The 24,982-nt window shown below is 36.6% G+C and overlaps 2 protein-coding genes across 7 annotated transcripts; both read right to left on the reverse strand.

Annotated features, from left to right (window-relative positions):
• Nucleotides 1-399: 399 nt before the first annotated feature.
• Nucleotides 400-2,396, reverse strand: LOC110899288 (AIG2-like protein D). The gene is made up of 5 exons (XM_022146168.2): nt 2,070-2,396; nt 1,278-1,350; nt 1,062-1,154; nt 907-990; nt 400-737 (listed from the first exon to the last, which is right to left on the reverse strand). Exons 1-5 carry the CDS (start codon nt 2,219-2,221, stop codon nt 594-596), a joined length of 546 nt encoding a protein of 181 aa, XP_022001860.1. The 5' UTR covers nt 2,222-2,396; the 3' UTR covers nt 400-593.
• A 2,231-nt stretch (nt 2,397-4,627) lies between these two features.
• Nucleotides 4,628-11,663, reverse strand: LOC110899289. Of its 6 annotated transcripts, none has more exons than XM_022146170.2 (5): nt 11,503-11,663; nt 11,217-11,271; nt 7,364-8,377; nt 5,516-5,552; nt 4,628-4,929 (listed from the first exon to the last, which is right to left on the reverse strand). In XM_022146170.2, exons 3-4 carry the CDS (start codon nt 8,203-8,205, stop codon nt 5,516-5,518), a joined length of 879 nt encoding a protein of 292 aa, XP_022001862.1. In that variant the 5' UTR covers nt 8,206-8,377; nt 11,217-11,271; nt 11,503-11,663; the 3' UTR covers nt 4,628-4,929. The 6 variants fall into 6 exon arrangements, with proteins under 6 accessions (XP_022001862.1, XP_035837350.1, XP_022001863.1 ...); XM_035981457.1 differs by having other exon boundaries at nt 4,628-5,064; XM_022146171.2 differs by lacking the exon at nt 11,217-11,271 and having other exon boundaries at nt 4,628-5,064.
• Between the last annotated feature and the right edge of the window lie 13,319 nt (nt 11,664-24,982).

Raw genomic sequence — 24,982 nt, forward strand, 5'->3', positions numbered from 1 at the left:
TTTTCATTTTATATTCTGTTTAGTTTATAAACGATTCTTATGTAAATTTGATGCTAGTTTCATGCCGATGTGATGGATTATAAAAAAGGATACATGTATGAAAGAGGCACATGTGTAGATTATGAATTAATTTTGTAGAGCTTTAAGCGTCGTCTCAAGCAAAAGCGTACACGTCAGCTGCCTCAGGGCTAAGGTTGCTTTAGGATATCGCCTTGCTTTGGGCTTTTGAACCCATTTTTACTAACGCCTCAAGAGGTGCTTTTTTAAATCAATATCGCCTTTCACTTCTTTATGCTGCTCTAAATGACAAATTGCTACGGGTTAGGATATTGCGTTGCTTTCGGTTCGGTTATAGAGCCTTAATAAACCAAATGACTAGATGGTGAGATCATTTTAATATTCTAGATAACTTCAAATACTATCATTTCCAAGTTGGTTTATGTTCATATACCCTAGAAAAAAGGGAATTGCAGGAAACATAAAGGCAAACACAGTTTATTTTCAAACCATACAGAGCTGGATCCAACCGTTGATTACAATCTGTTAAACCGGAGGATGAAAATATTGTCACCCTTCATATTTTAGCAGAGCATTCAACTCGTAATATTGTTGGCGTCGTTTTGCTTATAGTAGGACTCATAGGTTGCGACCCTCGGCTTAGATTGAGGTAGTTCTTGTGCTTCCGCAAACTCCACGGTCATATTCAAAAAATCTTTCATCTTTGAATCCTTCCAAGCCTGAAAAAATATCCACACTAAATAAATACCAATAAACTAGAGGCGGTAAATTGAACAGGTCAGAGTAACACATCAAACGGGTACTTTGATAGTTGTCGAGAAATGCTTTTACGTCTAACTTAATATGTCACTGCAAAAGCTATATTTTTACATAAAAAAGGATTATTACCTCAAAATCCCATTCACCATACAAATCAGGGTCGCCGCTGGTGGCCCAAACATATGTGTAAGCCTGTAAAACGTCGGAACTATCCTGCAAAAACGGTTAAAACAGTTGGTTTGTTTGTGACCATTGTGTACATGAAAATGGTATCAGGTACAAACCAGCAAAGAAACATCAACAAGCCTCCTTTCATACTCGTAATCCTCGAATTTATCCAGAATATCCATTTCTGGGGCAGTAATATCCAAAAAGACCTGAAACAACACGATTGAAATTTTGGTAATTACACTAGTTACATTACTGATTTCATATAAACCATGTGACGACAGAATGATAATAACATTAAGAAAACAAAAGCAAACAGTTGATGAACATACCCTCCCTGTAATTTTCTTGTTTTCTACAGGCAGAATTGCAGGATACACACGCCCTTTGACGCTAAACCTATGACTACATAAAGAGCAAGAGATCATACATAAGTATACAACACAAAATGCAAGTTAAACATGTTGCCCAAACCTGAAAATAAGTTTTGTCAAATAATCGAGCCTGGGCTTCACTTATCGAGCTCAAGCTGGCTGGACGAGGCTATTATTTAAATAATTTCACGGATGTAAAACCTAAATAAAATTAGGGTTCCGAATCATAGCGGATGTAAAATTCAAAATTTTATGAACAGGATATTAAATTGTATTATAATTATCCATAAAACATGATTTGATTAGGTTTCCTTTGTAACTGTTATTATTGTATCCCTATGTATAAATGATTATCTTTTACTGAGCATTTTTTACTAAGTACCGGTACTGTATTATATCGACACCGACCAAACAACATTTGTAATGGTATCCTATTCATTTTAAGTTTTCGGTTTCGGTATTTTTGCACTTACCAGAACCGAACCAGAATTTTCGGTACCAGTTAGGTCCCTATCTCATCCCTAAGGATTAAGTAAATAAATTTAGGTCTCTAAGGGTACTGGTATTCATTTTTATGGTTTTCAGTTTCGGTATTTTTACAATAAGTACCCGTACAGAGCCAGTAAACAAAATTAGGGCTCGGAATCAACAAAACCTATAATTCAAATTCATACAAACAATATAATTAAATTATTGGGTTGAAATTAAATTAAATTCAAAATCAATCAATAATGAAGGAAAAACACTCACTAGCCGTGAAGTGTGGCCGGAGAAATTTGCGGGACGCGGCGGAGGAGAGCACGAACGACGTCGTCTGCTAACAAGCTGCCGTAAACAAAAACACTACGTATATTACCGCCGTTTGCATTGCCTACTGCTGTAACCGAATTCATCGACGCCATTAGTTCAGTGCGATTATCGAGTTTATATAAATCGACGAAGATGTAACGATATAAGAAGAAGGTGATTTGATCACTGGAGAAGAAGATTCATAGAGTTTGGAACAATTGGTGATGCTTCATTGGTTGGTTGTTAATTGTTTATTATGCTATACCGTTTCCATTTCATGTTTCAATAATTACACTAACCACCCTAAAGTTTCAATCATCACTTAAACCACTCGGTTTTTAAGTTTAGTATAAACGGTTTCGGGTCAGTTTTGGTCGAGCCTGTGATTTGTGAATGTATTTAACTAAATGTTACATGGTTGGCCTGTTTAACCTGTTTTTTATCACTTAAAACTATTTGAGTATTGTTATGCTAAAATTTGTAAGTAAAAAAATTAACATAGTTAAAGTTTATTACATAATTGCTAAAAGCAGTAGAAGTTATGTGTAGATTTAGGATTTTAAAGTATCAAATATGCAACAATAAATAAATAAAATCTTTTCAGGTTAAACGGGTTGTGTTTGTGTCTACCCGTGAGTATACAGACTGTGTTATGATTCTGTTGGTTCATGTGTGTTACATAATTTTTGGCTTCGTGTAACATCTGGGTTTGTGTAAAATTTGGGCTCATGCTGAGTACAACCCGATAAGTACAAACTCAACTCATTTAAGAGCACTACAATTTTTCTACAAATGTAAACAAGTATATTACAGTTTAGGCCCATGATCTTACATTACTCTTTGGGGGAGTCCGAAGAATGTAACTTTGGGACAGTGTTTTATCTTTTATGCAAAAGATGCGTCAATTTTGATATAAGAGTGAAAGATAATACTAAATGTATAATGGTTCATGTAGTTATGTCTCATCCTTGATCTTTACTTGTTAATTGTGAAATTTCTTAAATACGTGCTTAAAAAAAGGTTAAGTGGTTAAAAAAAACATAAAGAATGTATACTAGTTTACATAAATTTATAGATCCAAATTAAATTTCGTTTAAAACTAGTCTCTCTCTCTCTCTCTCTCTCTCTCTAGATCCAAATTAAATTTCGTTTAAAACTAGTCTGGTGGGCGAGGGAGCTCATTAGGTATATAAACCACACATCAGTTGCCCATACAACCGATGTGGGACAAGTCCCATACCTTGCAATGGTATTAGTCCATAACAGTTAGGTTGCCGGCTTCCCCTCTTCTCTCTCTCTCTCTCTCTCTCTCTCTCTCTCTCTCTCTCTCTCTCTCTCTCTCTCTCTCTCTCTCTCTCTCTCTCTCTCTCTCTCTCTCTCTCTCTCTCTCTCTCTCTCTCTCTCTCTCTCTCTCTCTCTCTCTCTCTCTCTCTCTCTCTCTCTCTCTCTCTCTCTCTCTCTCTCTCTCTCTCTCTCTCTCTCTCTCTCTCTCTCTCTCTCTCTCTCTCTCTCTCTCTCTCTCTCTCTCTCTCTCTCCTCTCTCTCTCTCTCTCTCTCTCTCTCTCTCTCTCTCTCTCTCTCTCTCTCTCTCTCTCTCTCTCTCTCTCTCTCTCTAAGTCTAATATTTTTTCCCTCTCTATAAGTCTAATATTTGTAATTTTGTATTGTTATTTGGAGTAAAAAGATAACATGTGTACCGCAAGAAAGTTCAGATGGACACGTGGTAAAAGATTAAAATTGTACCCACAAATTTACCAAATGTACAACTCATTTATAGCATAAAACATAGGTAAAGCCAAACTTACAACAGGGTATTGCCTATACATGTTGCAAAATTATAATATATAATATATACACTAATTTAATAAATATGGCAAAAGATCAAATACAAATAGGCTTATCGTACAAAACGTACAAATGGTGTGAAAAGGTAAAAAAAAAACACGCGGTGGTATTTTCTTAATTATTTACTCGTAGAATAATTATCAAAATTACCCTACAAATGATCTTGTAGGGTAATTTTGTAGAGTGTCATAATTACTCTACAAATGATCTATTAGATGTAGTTTTGATCTTGTAGGGTAAATTTCATCTTGTTGAGTAATTTTGCATGGTAACATAATTAGTTTACAAATGATCTTGTAAGGTAATTTTGATTTTGTCTGGTAATTTTGATTTTGTAGGGTAATTTTGTAGAGTATCATAATTACTTGACAAGTGATTTTGTAAAGTAATTTTGACCTTGTAACGTAATTTTAATCCTATAGGGTAATTGCGAAATAATAATTACGAAAAATGTCACCATGTTTTTTTTTTACTTTTTTCATGTCTTTCGTACGTTTTGTACGATAAGGCTATTTGTACGGGATCTTTTCCCTAAGTATATAACTTAAACATATTATTTATTTGAAAAAAAAGTTTCTACAAGATGAACAAAACACTAGAAAACTGAAGTTTCGTACATATTTGATATAATATGTTAAAATAGAAAAAATACAAATAATGTGATTATTTTGTCGTGCTTTTTAAAAAGAAAATCGTATTTAGATTGCATATAAGAAACACAAATTCAACTACAAAAAACATTGCACCATTGCCAAGATGGCTATGTTTTTGCATTTGTTCGACACCAGAAGACGATAACAAACGACTTCCTTGATTCAGTGATCAACGACTAGAATGAATTTAAAAACATGATACCACGAAACCATGGAATAAATTCAGCACTACACCGGATCACATAACCGTCTTCTCGATCCCAATGCTTGTCTTCCAACAGACTACAACAGTCTTCAAGCCACCTCAGGACCGACTTTAAAATCTGACAAATACATTAACAACGTTGAGGGTCATGTTGGGTTGACTTCCTCTTTTACATCATTTATAAGGCTAGAGGTGTAGTATAAAGCCCTCCCTTTAACTTGCATGCAATGGTTTAAAGCCCCTTTAAAGCCCCCTATTAAACAAAATACAAAAAAAAATAAAGAGAAGGGATTTGATTGTTGAAAAGAATAGGCCCCACCTGCTTTCCCCTTTAACAAGCGTTACTGCAATGGAGCCCTCCCCATAGCCCCCCCCCCCCCCTGGCCGCCCAGGAGGTGGCTATGGGTCGCTATAGGGCGTTAACGATGGTGATTTGGCGGGGGGGCTTTATACCACACCCCCTGGCCTAAGGACTTTAGATCATAAAAAGTACATAACCGCATTGTGATCTAATTTCTCGCATTAAGTGATTTAAGAGGAGGTATGTGCTAAGAACATTAAAATAGACTTTTGAGCGACTTTCAATATGTTTTGGGTGACATAAAACATTACCCAAATCAACTCATTCATAAGCAAAAGAGACATTCGATGTGTTTACCGATTAACAAGGATGGCATGATATATACACATGAGATGTGGCATACCTAGTTATCATAGAAGCGAAACGGGCGTCTTCGAGAACTGTTGCAAAGAAAGGAAACGTATAAGTAGGATCGCAACATCTATATGTGCTAATAAGAAACAAATGATAGCAAGCCATTATGGTCCTGCGTATCAATAGCTTTATAATTTCTGCCAAATATTAACGTCCCCGAGTCACTAAGATATGATTTTTAGGTCCTATCATCCCTTGGGACTGGAGTTGAAAAAAAAAAACATGCTGAAAAAGAATCACCTGAGGTGGCAAAATGGGTCATAATGGGTTGGCTCGAAAGTCGAAATACTTTCTGTCCAGTTTGTTACAAAGAATATGTTTGCAATATACTTTTATATAAAGTATACACAATCTAATTTTTTTGGATATATCGATTTAGTAGATTGTATGCATTAAGAATACTATTAAAGCTGCTTTGAACCTGTTTATTTTTTTAAGGTAAAACCGTTTGATTTTACCAATTTGACCTGTTAAGAGGTAGAACCATAGTCACATGGAACGCGGTACGCTCCGGTACGCGGTACGAAAACGGGTACACAATTCGGGCCTTTCTAAAAATCGGTACATTGGGGGTAGGTTCATTTGGGAACGCTTATTCGGTACATGGTACGGTGTATCCTATGGCGTACCACCGTAGTTTGGTACACGTATCATATATATAAAAAGGTAAAAATAGATCTTGTCTTGAGACTTGAGGTCGACCCACTCTTACCGAAAGCCATTTGCTAATTGCTTACTGTTTTGTTTTTAACTGACTGAATTGAATTGAAATATTCTGTGTGCTAGATTGATTGTTACATGTATTTATAGTTAACATGGGATGGGTAGTACTGTAGTAGTTAAAGTTATCTATAGCAAGCGTGAAAAAAACTGTTCAGTTACCTATAAAAAGCGGGAAAAAGTTAAATGGGTTTTTAAAACGGAAAAACTGTTCAGGACCTGGCTGTACCGGAACGCTGGAACGCCAGTAGACTACAAACAGAAACGCGTTTCGTATTAATTAAAAACGTGTATTCACCGTTGGAACACTATTATGGTACACAATCGGGAATGGTCCAAATTAGCGATCCGGTACGCGTACCGGGGGCGATTGGGACGACTCTGTACCCCGATTTGGTACGGCCGATCTGGTACGCGATACAAGGGTCTTTTAGCGTTTCCTGTGACTATGGGTAGAACATGATCTTTATTGCCCATATGGGTTGCAGGTGCCACCTCTCATGATCACAAGACCATCAATATCTATTGCCCATATAGATAGTTAACTATTATGCTTGAATAGCCACGAACAAAACTTTAAAACCTCATATACCATATAATCAGTGAAATTACTTCAGAAAGAAATATGGTATAATTTGAAATTCATCATAATTAAGTCAGTAATAGTAAAAACTAGACAGCACATGTCATATCTAACACAAAATGTCACATGCGTTAAACAAGTCAAACTGATAGTTGCTCATCAATGACTGCTCTTTCAAGAAACAAGAAAAGTGTGTGTAAACTAAAAAGGTCAAATGGGTACATCGTCCTTTGACAAATATCGGATCGGGTTGAGTTGACACAAAACACTTTTGCCAAAATTACAATGTTTACAGAAAAAGTAGTTTGTGAAAAATGACTACATATTTAATACTACTCGATAAATAATATATTATTTTAACAAAACAATTCAACAGATTTATGCATTAAAAATTTACTTTTGGATAAGTTTCAACTCTCTTCCTGTTTTTCTATTATTTGTTTTTATTTTACCCATCTGGCCCATTTGAGACCACCTCTAGTGCACCGTGGAATACCAAACATTAGAAAAAAAAAAAGGAAAAGAACTGCTAACCTGCGACGATTTGTCCTACCCCTGGACATGCTACTCCTAGTAACAAACTCATCTTCCGCTTCATAAGCTCTATAATCCGCAAATTCCGTAGAAACCACAGAGCCTTCATCAGAATTAGACGTTTCGTAACTCAATCGACGGCTTCCTCTCCTCGATTCACTAACCCTAGCCCTTCTTCTATTTCTAGAACTCCTAAAATTAACAAAAACTTTATACAAAATACACGAAGTCCACCAATTTCCATCTTGACCGGGAAAGCCTTCAAACTCATCTCCAGAACCGTCATCATACTCTATAACATAATCTCCCAAAACCACCCCATGTGGAACTTCCGAATGTATAGTGCTCAACACATCTATAATCTCAGACGATTGCTGAAAATTATCCCAATCAAGTTGTCTTGCAGGATCGATTTTCGATGGGCATGCATGAGGGTGCTCCATCTTAACGTGTTCCCTGAGTTCTGTATACGTTCCCGTAAACGTGCATTTTTCTTCTTCACAACAGCGTTTTTTCCCATCCAGTTTAAGGCGCGCTTCGTTTACAACGACCCAGCCAGTAACATCGCCTCTACAAAGAGGGCATAACGGCTTGCTAGTGGCATCCGGGTTTATTATGGTAGACTCATCAGAAGTCAAAAGTGAGTTTGACCCGGGTGACATCTTGTTTGCGGTTTGGAAACGGTCCAAGCAATTTGAGTGTAAATGATCGGTGTCGCACACGAAAGGTCGGCATCCTTTCTTGTAAGAAGTGCATTGAAGAAGAACGCAGTTATGTGGGGAGGATAAGCATATGGGACATGTGATATCTTCCCATTTAACATCTAGATGAAGACCCTCCATAAAAGTGTCGAGTTGGAGTTTTGTCCGTAGATTTCTTATGAATATGTGTGTATCAACATTAATATTTTCGTTCTTGATTTAGAAGTTGTATTATTGGATAGAATGATTACAACCAATAAAGCAGAAGACCACTTAGAAAGAACGTGATGTTAAGCAGCGTAAGTAATTGTACCTGGTGAAAGAAGAATAAAAATAATAATAAGCAAACCATGATTTTGTTCTTGAATGTCTAAAATCAAGAAATATATTCAGTTCTACTTTCATTTAAGTAACTTAATTTGTTACCAATAGGTATTCTTTATAAATAAGCAATATATGCTGAGACCCGCATAATGCCCTTATGCCAATTGTTTTGAATGTGATAAAAAAGACGGTTATGTAGCCAGCGCTGTTTTTTTCTCTCTCACTACTTCTAATTATCTTTTATGCACTATGTGAACCTGCATTATGTGGTTCTCAACGTATTACTCGTTTCTAAAACGAACTAATACGAATCTACAGATAGACCTAAACAAATAAACAATCATCAAAACTTCTTCCTTCCTACTCGTTATCCTGTCCATCTTCACATTATGACTTATAAAACCTAATGGTAACACACATCTTATGGCCACCTACTAATCTAATCCAACAGTTAGCTCTCAACAAACAGACTCACTATAAGTCCAACACGCACCAAAACCAACACATGATCACCCAACCACAAAAACAATCAAACTAGTCATCATCATCATCATCATCATCATACTCGGTAAATCCCACCAATAGCAAAGCTAAGGTAGGGCCTGAGGAGGGTAAGATGTAGGCAGCCTTACCTCTACCCCGTAGGAATAGAGAGGCTGCTTCCAGTGAGACCCCCGGCTCAATAGTAGTTTTGCATCAAGCCTTGGACATAAGTCACATAACACTTAGCAATTGAGACAACTGCCGATTAGTGCATGTACCCCCTTGTCTTTCGGCTATCAACGCCACCACATGATGCATGATTAACCATCCCCCTCTTTTAACGTTACTTTCACGAAATTAGTAAAATAACATTAAAATTAGTGCACTTTCACTTTTGCCCCTGAGCGCCCACACATATATACATTATATGCACATACCGCAAGCGGGGCGTTAAAAACAATCAAACTAGATATGTTACAAATCAACAAACAAAAAACCTAAAATATCAGCTAACAAAAGCAACATCAAACTAAAATTGAACAAAATTAATCAAATCAGTTCCACAAACCCTAGAATAAACAAAAACACATCACTATCGCACGATGCAGGAATCAAAGAGATGCAAACCAGCAGAACCAAAGCAATTAGAAAACTGATAAAAAATGAATAGAATCTGACCTTGCCACATACTAATCACAACCAATACCTAATCACTCAAATTACCATAAAAACAGTCTAACCAGATACGTTACAATTTAACAAACTAAAAGCCAGAAATATCATCTAACAAAAGCAAAATCAACACTATAACTAAACAAAATTCATCAAATCAGAATATCAGATCCACAAACCCTAGAATAAACAAAACCTCATCACTAACGCACGATACAGGAATCAAAGAGATGCAAACCAGAAGAGCTAAAGCAATTAGAGAACTGATAACAAATGAACTGAATCTAACCTTGCCACATACATGTTCCCTACAAGTCCTACACACACCAAAACCAATACCTAATCAGTAATCACTAATCACTCAAATTGCCGAAAAAAAACAATCAAACAAGATATGCTACAAATCAACAAAAAGAAAACCTAATATAACATCAACACAAAAACTGAACAATATTCATCAAATCAGATCCACAAACCCCAGCAAAACCAAAAACTTGTATACGATGTAGGGATCAAAGAGATGCAAACCAGCAGAATCAAAGAATTAGAAAAAATGATTACAAATAACTGAATCTAACCAGGCCACACACCAATCCAATCTTAACTCTCAACAAACAGGCTACCTACAAGCCCTAAACACACTAAAAACAATACCTAATCAGTAATCACTCAAATCAGCACAAAAAAACCTGAAATATCATCTAACAAAAGTAACATCAACACTAAAACTGAACAATATGCATCAAATCAAATCCACAAACCCTAAAAATCAAGAATAACCAAAAACTCATAGCTAAAGCACGATGCAACAATCAAACAGATGCAAATCAGCAAGATTAAAGTAATTAGAGAACTGATAACAAACGAACTGAATCTAACTTTCCACACACTAATCCAACCGTTATCTCTCAACAAACAGGCTAATTACAAATCGTACACACACTAAAAGCAATACCTAACTAGTAATTAGTCAAATTACCACCAAAATACCTGAAATATCATCTAACAAAACCAATATCTAATTACTAATCACTCAAATTAAACAATATACATCAAATCAGATCCACAAACCCTAGAATAAACAAAAACTCATCACTAATGCACGATACAAAAACAGTCTAATCACTCAAATTGCCGCAAAAACAGTCTAATCAGATATGCTACAAATCAACAAAAGCAACATCAACGCTAAAACTGAACAAAATTAATAAAATCAGATCCACAAACCATAGAATAACCAAAAACTCATCAATAACACACGATGCAGGAATCAAAGAGATGCAAAACAGCAGAATCAAAGCAATTAAAGAACTGATAACAAATGAACCGAATCTAACCTTGCCACATTCTAATCTAACTGTTATCTCTCAACAAACATGCTAACTACAAATCCTACACACACTAAATACAATACCTAATCAGTAATCACTCAAATTACCACAAATCAGTGAAACCGAATATGCTACAACATATCAACAAAGAAAAAACCTGAAATATCATCTAACAAAAGCAACATCAACACTAAAACCGAACAAAACTGATCAAAACAGATCCACAAACCCTAGAAAGAACATATAACTCATCTCTAAAACATACGATGCAGGAATCAAAGGGATGCAAATCAGCAGGATTAAAGCAATTAGATAACTAATAACAAATGAACTAAATCTAACCTTGCCACACACTAATCCAACGGTTAGGTCTCGAAAAACAGGCACACCACCAGTCCTACACACACCAAAACCAGAAATGCAACAAATCAACAAACAAAAAACCTAAAATATCATCTAACAAGAACAAAATCAACGCTAAAACTGAATGATATTCATCAAATCAGATCCACAAACCCTAGAATAAGCAAAAACTCATGACTAACGTACGATGCAGTAATCAAAGAGATGTAAACCAGCAGAATCAAAGCAATTAGAGAACTAACAACACAGATGAAATGAATCTAACCTTGAAGATGTGCGATTCAGTGAAGTTGAATAATAATATTACGAGTTTGATAGGGTTTATTGAATCGATCGGAAGGAGAAGAGTTTGGAATGGAGATTGCGACTTCTGAGAAGATGACACGCTAACTGTGTGTACTTTTTTTTGTTGGTGGTGTTTGTTTTTTATATTTTTGTTATGGCTTAGAAAAGATGCGCACCCCTGCGCACGTAAGCAGTGGGTCTGATGTCTCGAAAAAAATAATATTAATTTGTGGTTATGTATCAAAGAGGTGTCTTCCATGTATATAGTCTATAGAAGAGGCAAAATGAAGGTTGTTGATGATTATGGGTATGTTTGGCATGAAGCTTTTAGGAGCTTCTAGCTTTAAGCTTTTAAGAAAAAGTTTTTACTTAATAAAAAGTCTTGTTTGTTTGAATGAGCTTTAAGCTTTTAGGTTAGGAGCTTGAAGTTTTTGGTTGAACGCTACTACTAGTAGCGTTTAGAAGGAGCTACAAGCTTTTAGGGAAAAACGACTATTTTAACCTCTCAAAATAAGAAACTTTTTAATGCACCAACTTTCTAAATTTTTAGTTATGTCCATTTTGGTAATTTTATACATTTTATTAAAAGCTCCAGCTACTCTACCAAACACCAAATATATCTAAAAAGCTACAGCTACAGCTACCAGCTTCAAGCCAACAACTACCAGCTTGCAGCTTTCAGCTACCAGCCACCAGCTAGTTTTGCCAAACATACCCTATATGGTGGAGGCTTTGGATGGTTGATATGGTGTTTCACGGTTTAAATATGTTTATAATGAAATAGTCTAAGATCCCGCGAATTTCGCGGGTGGATTAACACATAAATATATAACTTAAAATTGTTGAAATAATAATTTGAAAAAAATAAACGTTCAAGTCAAAGCTTGTGTAAGTGAATACATATACACACAAATAGCTACATGATATTTATAAATAGACTAATACTCTTCATTGTTTCATTTAACTAATTAATAGTATATACATGTGATTTTAAAGATTTGATTAAAAAAAAACTTGGTAACACCTAATGTAAAACCTAAGTTACAGAACCAACATATTACACAAAAACTAAAAAAGAGACTTTAAGAAAAGGAAGTTAAAAACTTATAAAGTTAAAAACTCATAAAACTTTATAAAAACTTGTCATTACTGGAATTACATATTGGTGCATATTGATTAGGAGTTTCAATTACACAGATACATGAACAATTTAAACAAAAATCATCATAGATTTTAGGATTAAAATACATGCTTAATTAAAAAAATTTTAGCATGTTAAAACCATTTATACAACATTACCCTATATAATAATATCAAACAAATAATAGCATACATCAATAGGAATTAAACAATTTAAGATATTGTATTACTTTAAAACAACTTTTAACACATTTGACTCCTTTTCGACCAAAATATAACATAAATCAACTTGTTTTCTTCTCATCTCTATTCAAAACATTTGCCAACTATATTCATATTTTAACCATTCATAACTCTTCATAAGTCATGCTTTTAATCAACCAATATGATTGAATGAAACCTCCTATGCTCATTTACACGATTCAAAACAATTATCTCCTTCGCACAACAAACCAATCAGATTCAAAACAGTAGGCAAAAAGGTTATGTGTTTTACAACAAATATGACCTGTTAATCTACCATATGATCAAGATAACATATACCCATACTTTCTCCAACATAATGTCCAACACTACATGTAAGCCTGTCCTACTTCTGCTTTTTGAAACAAAACAGGCAGATTTGCATAAGCGAAAACATGAACCTACAAATTTGTCAAACATTACAAATTTGTCAAACCTACAGATTTGCATATCCGTTTTTTTCTAATGATGTGTTTGATGGAGCTTCATATGTCTTCTAGTGTTTTGAAGGTCACATATTTTCAATAATAAACAAACTTAGTAAGCAAATATACATAGAGTTGAAAAGTTACCTTTAATGGATGGGCAATTACTTAGTGATGGAGAGATGAGGAATGATAGCTACTTTTCAAACTTGAGTGGACATCATTTGTTGTTGTGCATCTAGTAAAACAAAAAAAAAATTAACAGTTATATATGATGAAATGAACGAAAGTCTACTTGTGTAATTACCAACTGAGTTAAATTGCTACCCCGCAATTACCAAATTTAGAAGGAATTATATCTTCCTTGCATTCCTGACTCATTAACATATGACTAACTTGGTTCGAGTAATTTGGATAAGCTCAGAATCGATAATCTATAATATGCATCGAAGCGGGAACCGATAATCTATAATATGCGTCAAAGTGGGTCAGACTGGATATTTAAATGCCTTGAATATCTTTATTAGCTTTATTAAAAAGGGATTAGCTTAGTATTTTAACAATACAGTATGATTTTATTTGTTAATTGGTTATAAAATTTAAGAAAGGAGCAATTTTTTTCACAGGATTACCCAGCCTAAACCATTTTGACCCACATTATCAATCGTTAGTTCTGACCAATATTCAATTTGGTTCTGACCTGTACCCAACTCACTCAATTCGCCCAATTTTTTTCACCCTCTACTATGTATAATTTAGGTCTTTTGACAGGCTATAGGGGCATCATAGTGCATTCACAAATAATAGCAGCCTCCTAAAATACTTAAATTTCCATTCTTCCCCTTCAATCAAAAGATGAAGTGACAACCCCTACAAAAAAATTAATCTATTATATCAGCGGATTAATATATACGACTCAATCTATTAAAGTAAACCATTAGAAAGCTAAATTTCTCAATTCTCAACATTAGAAAGCTAAATTTATGTTCTCCTACTCCTTCAATCAAAAGAGTATTATCTTAAGTCCACTCTAGAGGTATGATACGCTTAATTAAATTCAGCAAAATCTAATATGGAACAGAAAGGGAAAAATTAATATAACAAAGCAAATAAGAGCTGGTGGATATCTAACCTCTAAATGTCCTCCTTCATGGAATATCCATTTGATGAACTCGGTAACAAAATGTTCATCATCCGAGACGTTTTGCATCGGTATCCCTAATAGTAACGTAGAGTGTGTATTTCCCCCAAGATCGAAAATCATAAACATCTTCTTAAGAGGTTTGCATCTGTAAATGTAAAAAACAAAGTTAGAACAAACTCAACTTGAAAGACTTAAGAAAATCATAACAATATGTCAAAAATTACCATACCCTAGCCACAAAACAGATGGGAAATTTCAACAACTTGGAAAAATAGAAAATTACACTATATCAAGATGTGTATCTAAAATAGTTGTTTATCTAGATTTACAAAACACTACATTAAAAAATTTACTCTGTTGGTTCAACACTTCAACCCCCTCTAAAAGCTCAACCAATAACTAAACCGAGTAATGAAACTAATTTTGTAAGCAAACCAAAATACAATTAAACTCCATACACTCACTCAACCATGGTATATTAACAAAACCCTAGATATATACCTAAATGCCAGATCTAATACGACCAGTAACAGAGAAAAAACATTAGATTTGTAAATTTGACCTGTTGAAATCAATTAATGAATTCCTAGTCTTTAAATGTACCTATTGATTCCAGATTCCAGTCAGCATTATAGTGTACACCAATTTTTTTTTCATTTCGTCGACCCACTCGCATGGCAATGATATTCGACCAAATCTTTGCTTTCAAACATATACAGCCCAGTTAGACGGCACCAGCTTGCAACCCGATCCCAAACACCTTAAGGCAAAGTGGCAAGACACGAAGAGATGGTCAACCGGCTCCTCCTACGACCCGCATATCAAACATCAAATTAAGTAGTTCAGCATGTTGTATTGTCATAAAGACATTAAATTAATATGCATCAATAACTTTTCACCTTTAAATAGTATATATTAATAACTTAACAGAGAAATATAACTATTTTGGGGTAGATTATATTGCTTATTGTATCATGGTAAAGAAAGATGCATACAACCTTAATAAAGTAAGATTAAGCGTGATTTTTTAAATCAAATTCTCCTTATCAATCTCATCACCTAAGCCCTTTACATAGATAATGGCTTCTGTCTAGTTGAAATTTTCAATAAAAAAACTCATTGCACATGACATAAAACAAAATTAATATTATAATACCTAAAAAGGTGTAAACTTAATTGTCCATCTACCATAGCTATACCTTTCAGAACTCAAATGACACAAACTATAGCATCTTGATCTAGTCCTATGAGTTATTCAGTTCAAAATACACAAATATATACATATTTGTTGAATGTTTATGCGATGAATCTCTGAGCGATTCATATCATATTTAGGACACAACAATATATATAAAGTCAATATATTTGTTAAATTTAATAAGTATTACCTGTAACATGTGGCATTCATCAAAGTTAACAACACTCCGAACACATTTGCAGCGGTGTACACATGTCATGTTTCTTATCCCAAAGGATCTATTGAAGCCATAAATCCACCGTGAAATTATACAATAATTCTGATACAAATATATCAGATATACTGAATCAACCTTAACTGGCGGTGATACTGAAACACGAATCGCGATTTCAGAACCATAATTGGAAAAAAACTTGAAAACATTAAAAGCGTCAAATATTCATGGAAATCATACTTATGACGGGAATGTTCCTGTAGACCTGATGCTCCATAATCAAGGTGAGAAGAGCAAACACGGAGATCGAAGGCAACTCGACTTCAGTCAGTATAAGATCGATACTATGCGATCTTCCTTTCAGCACTTCACATGCCTTCAAACCATCAGAAACAACAGCAACTGCTTGTAACAAAACACTAATTAAAAGAAAAAAAACTTACAAAACGATTAGTTAATACCCATTTCAGTTCATAAAAATCACCCACTTCTATAGGGGATTCTACTATACCATCTTCAACATCCTTTGTGGAAACATGTTGGTTTGCATCAGATTCAAGTTCAGAATCTTCAAAATCAACATCAATTTCATAATCAGGATCATCAACATCAAACGGTACCATGTCCGACAAACGATGGGTTTCATCTTCTAAAATACCATCAACTTGAACTTCACATACTTCTTCTACTCTTAAAGGCTCTTAACAGATACAATGCAAACCATCCTTGTGGAAAACTCGAATACTGAAATCATTATAACCTAATAATTGAAATATAACAAAATCCCCTGTTTGCAGATGAAGATCATTTGAAATACGTATCCAGTCAACGATACTATAGTTGGTACCAAAACGGCGTACGATGTATACCGTCCAGACCAGTTTGTTTAGAAAATGTATTGTGAAACAACAATCCAAGGGATCATTCTTAAAATAATTATCCATGAAGGCCATATGAAGCAGCTGAAAAAAGAATATTCAGTAAACATAATGAAACAAATTAAGTTAAAAAATACAATACAAATAGATAACATATGAGAACAATACCAGATCTTTTGATTCTGTATTTGTCATCACACAATAGAACATAGGATTCAAATATCTATCGTGGTGGCCTTTGATATGTTTCAATTTAAATGTTTTGATATCCACATTTTCAAATACTATCAAATCATTCTACTCAACTGCAAGCATTGTAACTGTCACCCATTCTTTTCATATAAAACACCCCCTTGTATTGGATTCAATAACAACAGACCACTTATAACCATTATCTGTTATTAGATCTACGGATCCTACAGGATAATTAGCAACATCTATCAATGAATTATACCGCTTAGGCAATTCCTGAAAACAAAAAAGAACGATATATATTTATAACAGAAGGTAAATAATAAAAACATTGAATAACTTAAAACACTGAAACAAATTAAAACTTCATAACATCTAACAAAAGAAAAATGGCAAATAAAGCAGGGATCCTAACCAACTCAGATTTATACGGATCCGTCATATGAACCAGAAACCCAACTTCCATACCTGCAAACAAAAAAAAATACACACAAAAATATTGAAATTAGAACCATGTTATCTACCAGAAAGCAAAACAAAAAGTCTGTACAATTCCATTAGGGTGTATAACAACTTCAAAAAACACACAAATTCCAACAATGAACTGGTTAAAACCGCATATGAAAAAGAATTAGCGGATCAGTTGACATCAACAACAACATAGAAATCATAGAACAAAGTTAGGGTTTTCTAATAGCAAGCACAAAAAATCACATACAGAGGTGGAATGCAAGTTACCATTCGATGCAAAACTCTGGTTAAAGAATTAGCAACTTCAATAAACACACAAATTACAACAATGAATGGGTTAAATCCGCATATCAAAAACAATTAGCGGATCTATTGACATCAACAACATCATAGAAATCATACAAAAAAATTAGGGTTTTCTAATAGCAACAAAAAAATTAAATACAGAGGTGGAATCCAACTTAGCGATGCTTGAATTTCGAAGTCTGATGATGAAGATAAAACAGAGCAAGCTTCTTCAGTCTTCGTTTGAAACATCCGATTAAAAGCAATATTTGTATATAGGCTGTAGAATTGGAAACGGTTCCATAATTTCCTAAAAAAAAACTGATAATTGATTAAGTTTTCAACCTACCATATATAATCCAAAGACACATTGAATGAAGAAGGAGGTGGCCAAGAGAATTGAAGGAAAATAGAGAGAAAAGAAAAATGACGCCTAAAAACCCAATTCTCTGGCCAAAGAGAATAGCCACATCAAAGTCAAATAGTCAACACTATTTTGCTTTAGTATAAGAGATAGATTGATTGAAGACAGGAAATGACGTTTTGGTGTAAGATTAAATATATTATGTATTAATATTTAATCTATAGCCATTATAATCATTTACATAATATAGATCAAAATATATTATAACCTATTAAATAATTAGTTGGTAATTGTTGATTGACCATATTACCCTTATTAACTAAATAGGTTTCCTCCTGGGTGCTTATATAAGGAGAATTATGTGGAGGTTAAAGGGTTGCTTAATTACACAATTAGACACACCCCATTAGTCATAACATCATAATTCGACCTCCTCTCCTAATCGATACCCTTTTCGGTTTTTCTAAGTCCCCATCATCAGTCAGCACCCTAAGGAGGAACCAGATCACGATGACAAGCATGTCGAACTCCATTACTGGATTCTCCAACGCACTGTCTGCTGTAACAGGTATGTTTTAATGTTTTCCTTCATGAACAAACAGAACTGATTCAACATTTGGTTAATTCTAAAGAGATCAAAGATGCGTGGTATCACTCGTACGAATTGGAGTGGGTTTGTGGCTATTGACTTTGGATAACTGAGGTCTTGATTGTCGAGTTCGAGGGTGGATGATGGGCCTTTCCTTGGGTCTATTTTGTTTTGTTGTTTGTTTTTTGGGTGTTGGTTGAGTGTATTCTGTCTTGTATGCTTAGTTTTTTTGGTAATGTTGTTGTGTCATCTATGTTGTTTGTCGAATTGCGGATGTCATCTTCATCATCCATCTGTGTTTGCCTTGATGAAAGACCAATGTGTAATGAAAGAATGACAACAAATGTACGAGTTTTTGAACTAGAATAAGGATAGGGAATGGTTTGGTAAGGGAATATGTGATGAGGAAAATGGGTGTGACATAGGTATCATACATAATATTTCTGTAACATATTTGCATAAAAGACTAAGACTTGAAGAATTTTGTAGAGGTGATGGTTCATCCGTTCGGCTACCCAAATATGTTGGGGTGTACACATACACGGAATGCGATAGGATATACAACAAGAAACTGAAGCGACCACGACTTCGATTATTTTGATTACGATCATTGATGACGGGGGTAGCCCAAGACTAAATAAAATGGCCAAATACGCAAACGCCCAAAAGGTTAAAAGGTTCAATGGTTGAAAAAGCTGAGAAGATAGAGTAAAGTAACACGGGAACAGTAAATAAGTCACATCCCCAAGCAGTCTCACCAACCACAGCCGTAAAAGCAACGCAGGTCCACAGAGCATACGCTATTATCCAGGGGTCAAAAGGCTTCAACCCCCGAAAGGGTAAGCCCCTCGCTGCAAGCTAGTTCACTTGTCAAATGAATGCCTCTTTGGGAGATGTCTTCTCCTATATAAGTGACACTTCATTTACTGAGTTGGGGCATTCCGATCAGACTTACTTCCTCAAACTCTGGTCCTTTACATCGTACACTTGCTTCACGCAAGTGTCTCTCACTCACATTCAAATTACACTTATTCTTTTTGTTCCTCAATCCTTTTCTGGACAACACTTCAGAATTGGATCTTCAAACAAGAAAAACAAAGTAGTGAACCTCCTTCCACGTCTTGCAAACATGGGGGACCCCGCGACCTACGTTAGGCAAGGTTAAACCCTTTAACCCTTCTACCTAACCACCCTTGTTACTACGTTTGGTCTATTATTTGTTGCATCAACAAGTTGGCGCCCACCGTGGGGCTACGCCGCTATTTCTCCTCAAAAAGACCTAGTAGTGTAGCTCTTCTCTCTTAAAATCGCCATGTCTGAAAGTGGATCCCCGGGTGAAGTGAACCAGGTACCAAACACTTCAACTCCGGGTAGCAGCCAAGCTCATGTGGCTATTCCAACCTCTTTCTCAACTCCGGGGAACATACCCGAGTTTCTTACCTTTAACACTCCAACTCCTTCTAGATCCGGAGTTCCTTCCCCTAATGTTGGCGTCACTGACACCCCAACACATATTGAACTTACCCCCGAGGGAGTTGGCAATAATTTTCTTGAGTTGAGGACTCTCCTCAACCAGTATGTGAACAAAGAGAAGGATAAGGGAGTGAGGATTCGTCTAGACTATGATGAACCTGAACCAACGCTGTCTCCCGGACCTCCCATTCCACCTTTTACAACCAGGAATGAAGCCGGCCCCAGTAATCCTCCAAACCCTGTTCCATATTTGTCTACTATAGCAAACCCTACAACATATCCCCTCTTTTCATCTCAGCCAGTTACGAGTAGTGCTCCTCTGGGCCATGAGTTGACTTTGGATCAGCTCCTGCATTCCCCAATATCAAGCTTTCCAGCCTCTACAGCCAATTCGTGGGAACAAGCCCTATCTGTGCTTCCATTGGCACGAAGTGCGGTAATGAGCACCCCTCTTGGAGTTAGCTGCCCAGTCACATCCAGAAGCCTCCAAGGCTTCAACCCTATGTCCCAGATGATGACCCAGATGATAAGAAGTTTCTCGTGGCAACACTTCATCAATCAAGTGCTAGCCACTCAAGGGAACAACAATGGTAATAATAATAAGGGTACAAGGGTCGAAGAAGACTTGGCCAAACCCTATAAGCCAAGTAATCTTTCATGCTTCTCATAGCAAATAGCCGATTATGATTTTCAAAACGAAGATCAAGATGCCGTCCCACATCAGAACGTATGATGGGTCTGAGGACCCCGAGGACCACCTTCAGATCTTCACCGGTGCAGCAAGGATCGAGAAATGGTCAAATGCTGAATGTTGTCTAATGTTCATGCAAACCCTTATCGGATCAGCCAGGATCTGGTTCAACGATTTACCTGCTCGAAGCATTCGAAGCTTCGATGACCTTAGCAAGGGTTTTCTGGCCAACTTCTCCCAGCAGAGACGATATGTCAAAGATGAAACAGTCATTTTTCAAATAAAACAACGTGACAACGAAAGTCTTCGTGAGTTTATTGAACGATACAAAAAGGAAGGTCTAACCTATGTAAGGGCAGATGAAAAAATGAGGGTAGCCGGTTTCATGAACGCTATCACCTCGAAATACCTCACAAGAGATTTCAACAAGTCCCTGCCCAAGACCTTGGAAGAAGCCCTCGAAAGGGCAGAAGCCCACATCCAGGGAGAGGAGGCGGTCGACATCAAAGAACAAAGAAAAAGAGGGTCTAGCTGGTGAAGTAATAGCCCAGTCAGAAAAAGAGGGAATTACAACTCCTATGTCAGACGACAAAAGGGTTCAGACCATCAAAGGTCTGAAGGCCGGAACCCTCCAACCAGGGAGAAAGGCATGAGCTTCACACCCCTCACAAAGACTCCTCAAGAAATCCTTGCAACAGAAGAAGTCAAGCAGAACTTTAGGCCTCCTAGGCCTCTCCCCAAAAGCAGAAAAAATGAGAACTCCACACAGTTCTGTGAGTTTCATGAAGAAAAGGGTCACCACACCAACGATTGCTTCCAGCTCAAGAAAAGAATTGAAGAAGCTGTTAAGTCAGGTGAACTCGCCCATTTGGTGAAAGGGGTTCGAGACAAAATGGCTGAAGGAAAGGGAAAGGAAGTTAATATGGTGAACTCTGATGAAAAGGTTCCTCATAAAAGGCAGCGGTTGGAAGCTTGGGAGCTTCAATGTGTTTGCTTTCCCCCAACAGAAAAAGGCCCTCTTTCAAGCCCTCTCGTCGTAGAAGCTACCATTGGAACATGGAAAACACATAGGGCGTACATAGACACGGGGGCAGCCACCGAAATCATGTTCGAGAAGTTCTTTAACCGTCTAAGTAATGAAGAGCGATCAAGGCTTCAACCATCTGGAACCTCCATAAAGGGTATTGCTGATATATCCCTCAAGCCTTTAGGGCAACTGACACTGAATGTTCGTCTCAATGAAGGTCAGAAGGAAAGGATCTAGCCACTCACCTTCGTGGTCATCAACATACCTTCGAACTATGACGTGATCATAGGGAGACCGGGACAATGTGCCTTCTTCATGGCCGTGTCTGTTGGGCATGGCATGGTAAAATTCCCAACCGAGAGGGGGGTAGTAACCCTTCAACCCTCTCAAGAGGCCTACATGGTTGAAGGCGAAAGCCCCAGAAGTGAAGAAGACAAGCAAAGGCTTATCATAAATCCTAAGTACCCTGAACAAAGAATAAGGGTCAACCCAAGCCTTTCACAAGAAACTCTCTCTTATTTGGAAAAGTTGTTGACACATTACAGCGATGTCTTCGCTTGGTGTCTTCGCTTACTTAGCTGATTAATTAATCTTACTTGGCTTAGCTAATCTTGCTTAATCTTAATTAATCTGGATAAGCTTAATTAATCTTGATTAACTGATTAATTAATCATAATTAACTTTATTAACAGATTAATCTACTTAACTGCTAAGTTTATTTAACTATTAAGTTTATTTAGCCATTAAGTACTCTAGTAGCTTCCTGCTTACGAGTTCTAATTTATAGATACAATGGAACTCGTATTAGTGTATTAACTCAATTCAACTTTAACGATAATCACGAGATAAAACCCTCGCAACGAATGACAAAGTGCAATCACTTAAACATCCATCGGATTCACAATGAATGACAAAGTATTCTCCGAGTTCGGGTGGTACTCAAACATCCTATCGGAATCACGACTAATGACAAAGGATAGTACTTAAACATCCTGTCGGATAGTTTCAATCGATCGGATAGAGTATCGTACCAGTGATTAGAGTTATTACTCTAATAATGAGCAGAGTTTCGGGATTTAGAATATAATACCCGAGCTATTGTTATAATAGAAGCTGAAGGAAAGAAAAGAATTGAACCGTTTGAAACGTAGCAGTGATCGAGCAGAATTCGAGCTTATGTCTGTGGTTGGTAGTATTTGAACTATAACTCAGTGAATATTGTGAATTTGTACGTCGAACGAACAGAAAACTTCAAGTGCCAACCCCACCTATTTATACTGAAAATTCGTCTTTCTCGCGTGTCGCGACAGGGACATGTGTTCCTGTCGCGTGGCGCGACAGGTAGCAATTCTAGGGTAGGGTAGGTTCGTGTCCAGGTAGCTTGGATGAGTTGACAGTTTGTGATTTTGAAAGTTAGACAACGAATTATTATGATAATTATCAGCTAGGGTTTACCCCCCTGAGTTTTAGGGGCCCTGATCCTGATTCCGATTGTTCTGAAAATTTTAGGGTTAGTGCAGAATTACTTGGGTTTCTCAACTAGGGTTTCCTTAATAGCTAATTACCATACTAAGTATTTAATTTTAGTGAGAGTTGTTACACTCGCTCACCGGTTACCCTTTCAAATGCTTTCTCGATGCTTACAAAGGGTATCATTAAATATTCATGGAAGAGGAAGACGAAGAAAAGACGGCGTTCCACACTGATAAAGGAATCTTCTGTTACAAGAAGATGCCCTTTGGACTAAAGAACGCCGGAGCAACCTACCAACGTCTGGTGGACAAAGCTTTTGCAAGTAAAATTGGCAAAAACATGGAAGCCTATGTCGATGACTTGGTAATCAAAAGCAAGACGGAGTATCAAATGCTTGATGACATCCAAGAAACTTTCAAAAATCTCAGAAAGGTTAACATGAAACTTAACCCTGAAAAATGCTCATTTGGATTCGAAGAAGGAAAATTCCTGGGTCACATTGTCGGAAAACAAAGCATCAAGGCCAACCCAAACAAAGTAAAAGCTGTCCTTGAAGCCAAGCCACCAAAAACCAAAAACGAGGTTGAAAGCTTAAATGGGAAACTGGTTGCCTTGAAGCGTTTCACCTCCAAGCTGGCTGAAAGGTCCCTACCCTTCTACAAGACACTTAAAAATTGTTCTGATAAGAAGGATTTTAAGTGGACTGATGAGGCTGAAGAAGCCTTCAACCAGATGAAACAACACCTTGCTTCCTTGCCAGACATCGCAGCTCCAGAAACAGGAGAGTTAATTCCAGTCTACTTATCAATTGCTGAAGAAGCTATAAGTGCAGTCCTCACAATCGAACGAAACACGACTCAGGTACCTGTTTACTTCTTCAGCAAAACTTTAAAATTGGCTGAGACCAAATATCCTCCCCTTAAAAAGCTTGCCCTAACTTTAGTTCAAACGGCTAGAAGGCTTAGGAGGTATTTCCAAGCACATCCCATACAAGTGGTCACTGACCAACCTGTTAAAAATGTGCTTGAAAAACCTGAGAACTCGGGAAGATTGGCGAAATGGGCGGTGGAGCTAGGTGAACACAACATCACCTATGTCCCACGAAAAGCTATTAAAGCCCAAGTCTTGGTCGACTTCCTTGTGGAAGTCCCAAACCAAACAATTGACGAAGTAAACACTACCACCACTGAACCCTTCAACCCTGAAGCCTGGAAGCTATTCACCGATGGAGCTTCAAGCGTTGAAGGGTCAGGGGCTGGGTTAGTTTTAATCAACCTAGAAGGGTTGGAATTCACATATGCTCTTCGTTTTGATTTTCAGACCACCAATAATGAGGCTGAATACGAGGCACTGATCGCCGGCTTAAGGCTGGCTAAAGAAATGAAAGTTCAAAAGCTTGAAGTGTTCACAGACTCATTACTAGTCTCGAGCCAAGTCAACGATAGCTATGTTGCCAAAGAACCCAATATGAGAAGATATAAGGAAAAATCCAGAGAGCTGATGAATACCTTCCAAGCATGCAGTATCAAACAAATTCCCAGATCCCAAAACAAAAAGGCTGATGCCTTAAGTAAGCTAGCATCTCTCACCTTTGCCCACCTCACCAAGAAGGTGTTGGTAGAAGTATTGAAGGCTCCATCGATTGATGAATTG

Source organism: Helianthus annuus, chromosome 13 (assembly GCF_002127325.2).
Source record: "Helianthus annuus cultivar XRQ/B chromosome 13, HanXRQr2.0-SUNRISE, whole genome shotgun sequence".
NCBI lineage: Eukaryota > Viridiplantae > Streptophyta > Magnoliopsida > Asterales > Asteraceae > Helianthus > Helianthus annuus.

What these genes read in the sequence shown, in the direction of transcription:
- LOC110899288 (XM_022146168.2), bottom strand. Translation starts at nt 2,221, where the DNA reads ATGGCGTCGATGAATTCGGTTACAGCAGTAGGCAATGCAAACGGCGGT. An exon ending in CCGGCCACACTTCACGGCTA is followed by an intron (nt 1,351 to 2,069) that starts GTGAGTGTTTTT and finishes CTCTTTATGTAG; the next exon opens with TCATAGGTTTAGCGTCAAAG. An exon ending in TTGTTGATGTTTCTTTGCTG is followed by an intron (nt 991 to 1,061) that starts GTTTGTACCTGA and finishes CCGTTTTTGCAG; the next exon opens with GATAGTTCCGACGTTTTACA.
- LOC110899289 (XM_022146171.2), bottom strand. Translation starts at nt 8,205, where the DNA reads ATGGAGGGTCTTCATCTAGATGTTAAATGGGAAGATATCACATGTCCC. An exon ending in GGTAGGACAAATCGTCGCAG is followed by an intron (nt 5,553 to 7,363) that starts GTTAGCAGTTCT and finishes TCTTTGCAACAG; the next exon opens with TTCTCGAAGACGCCCGTTTC.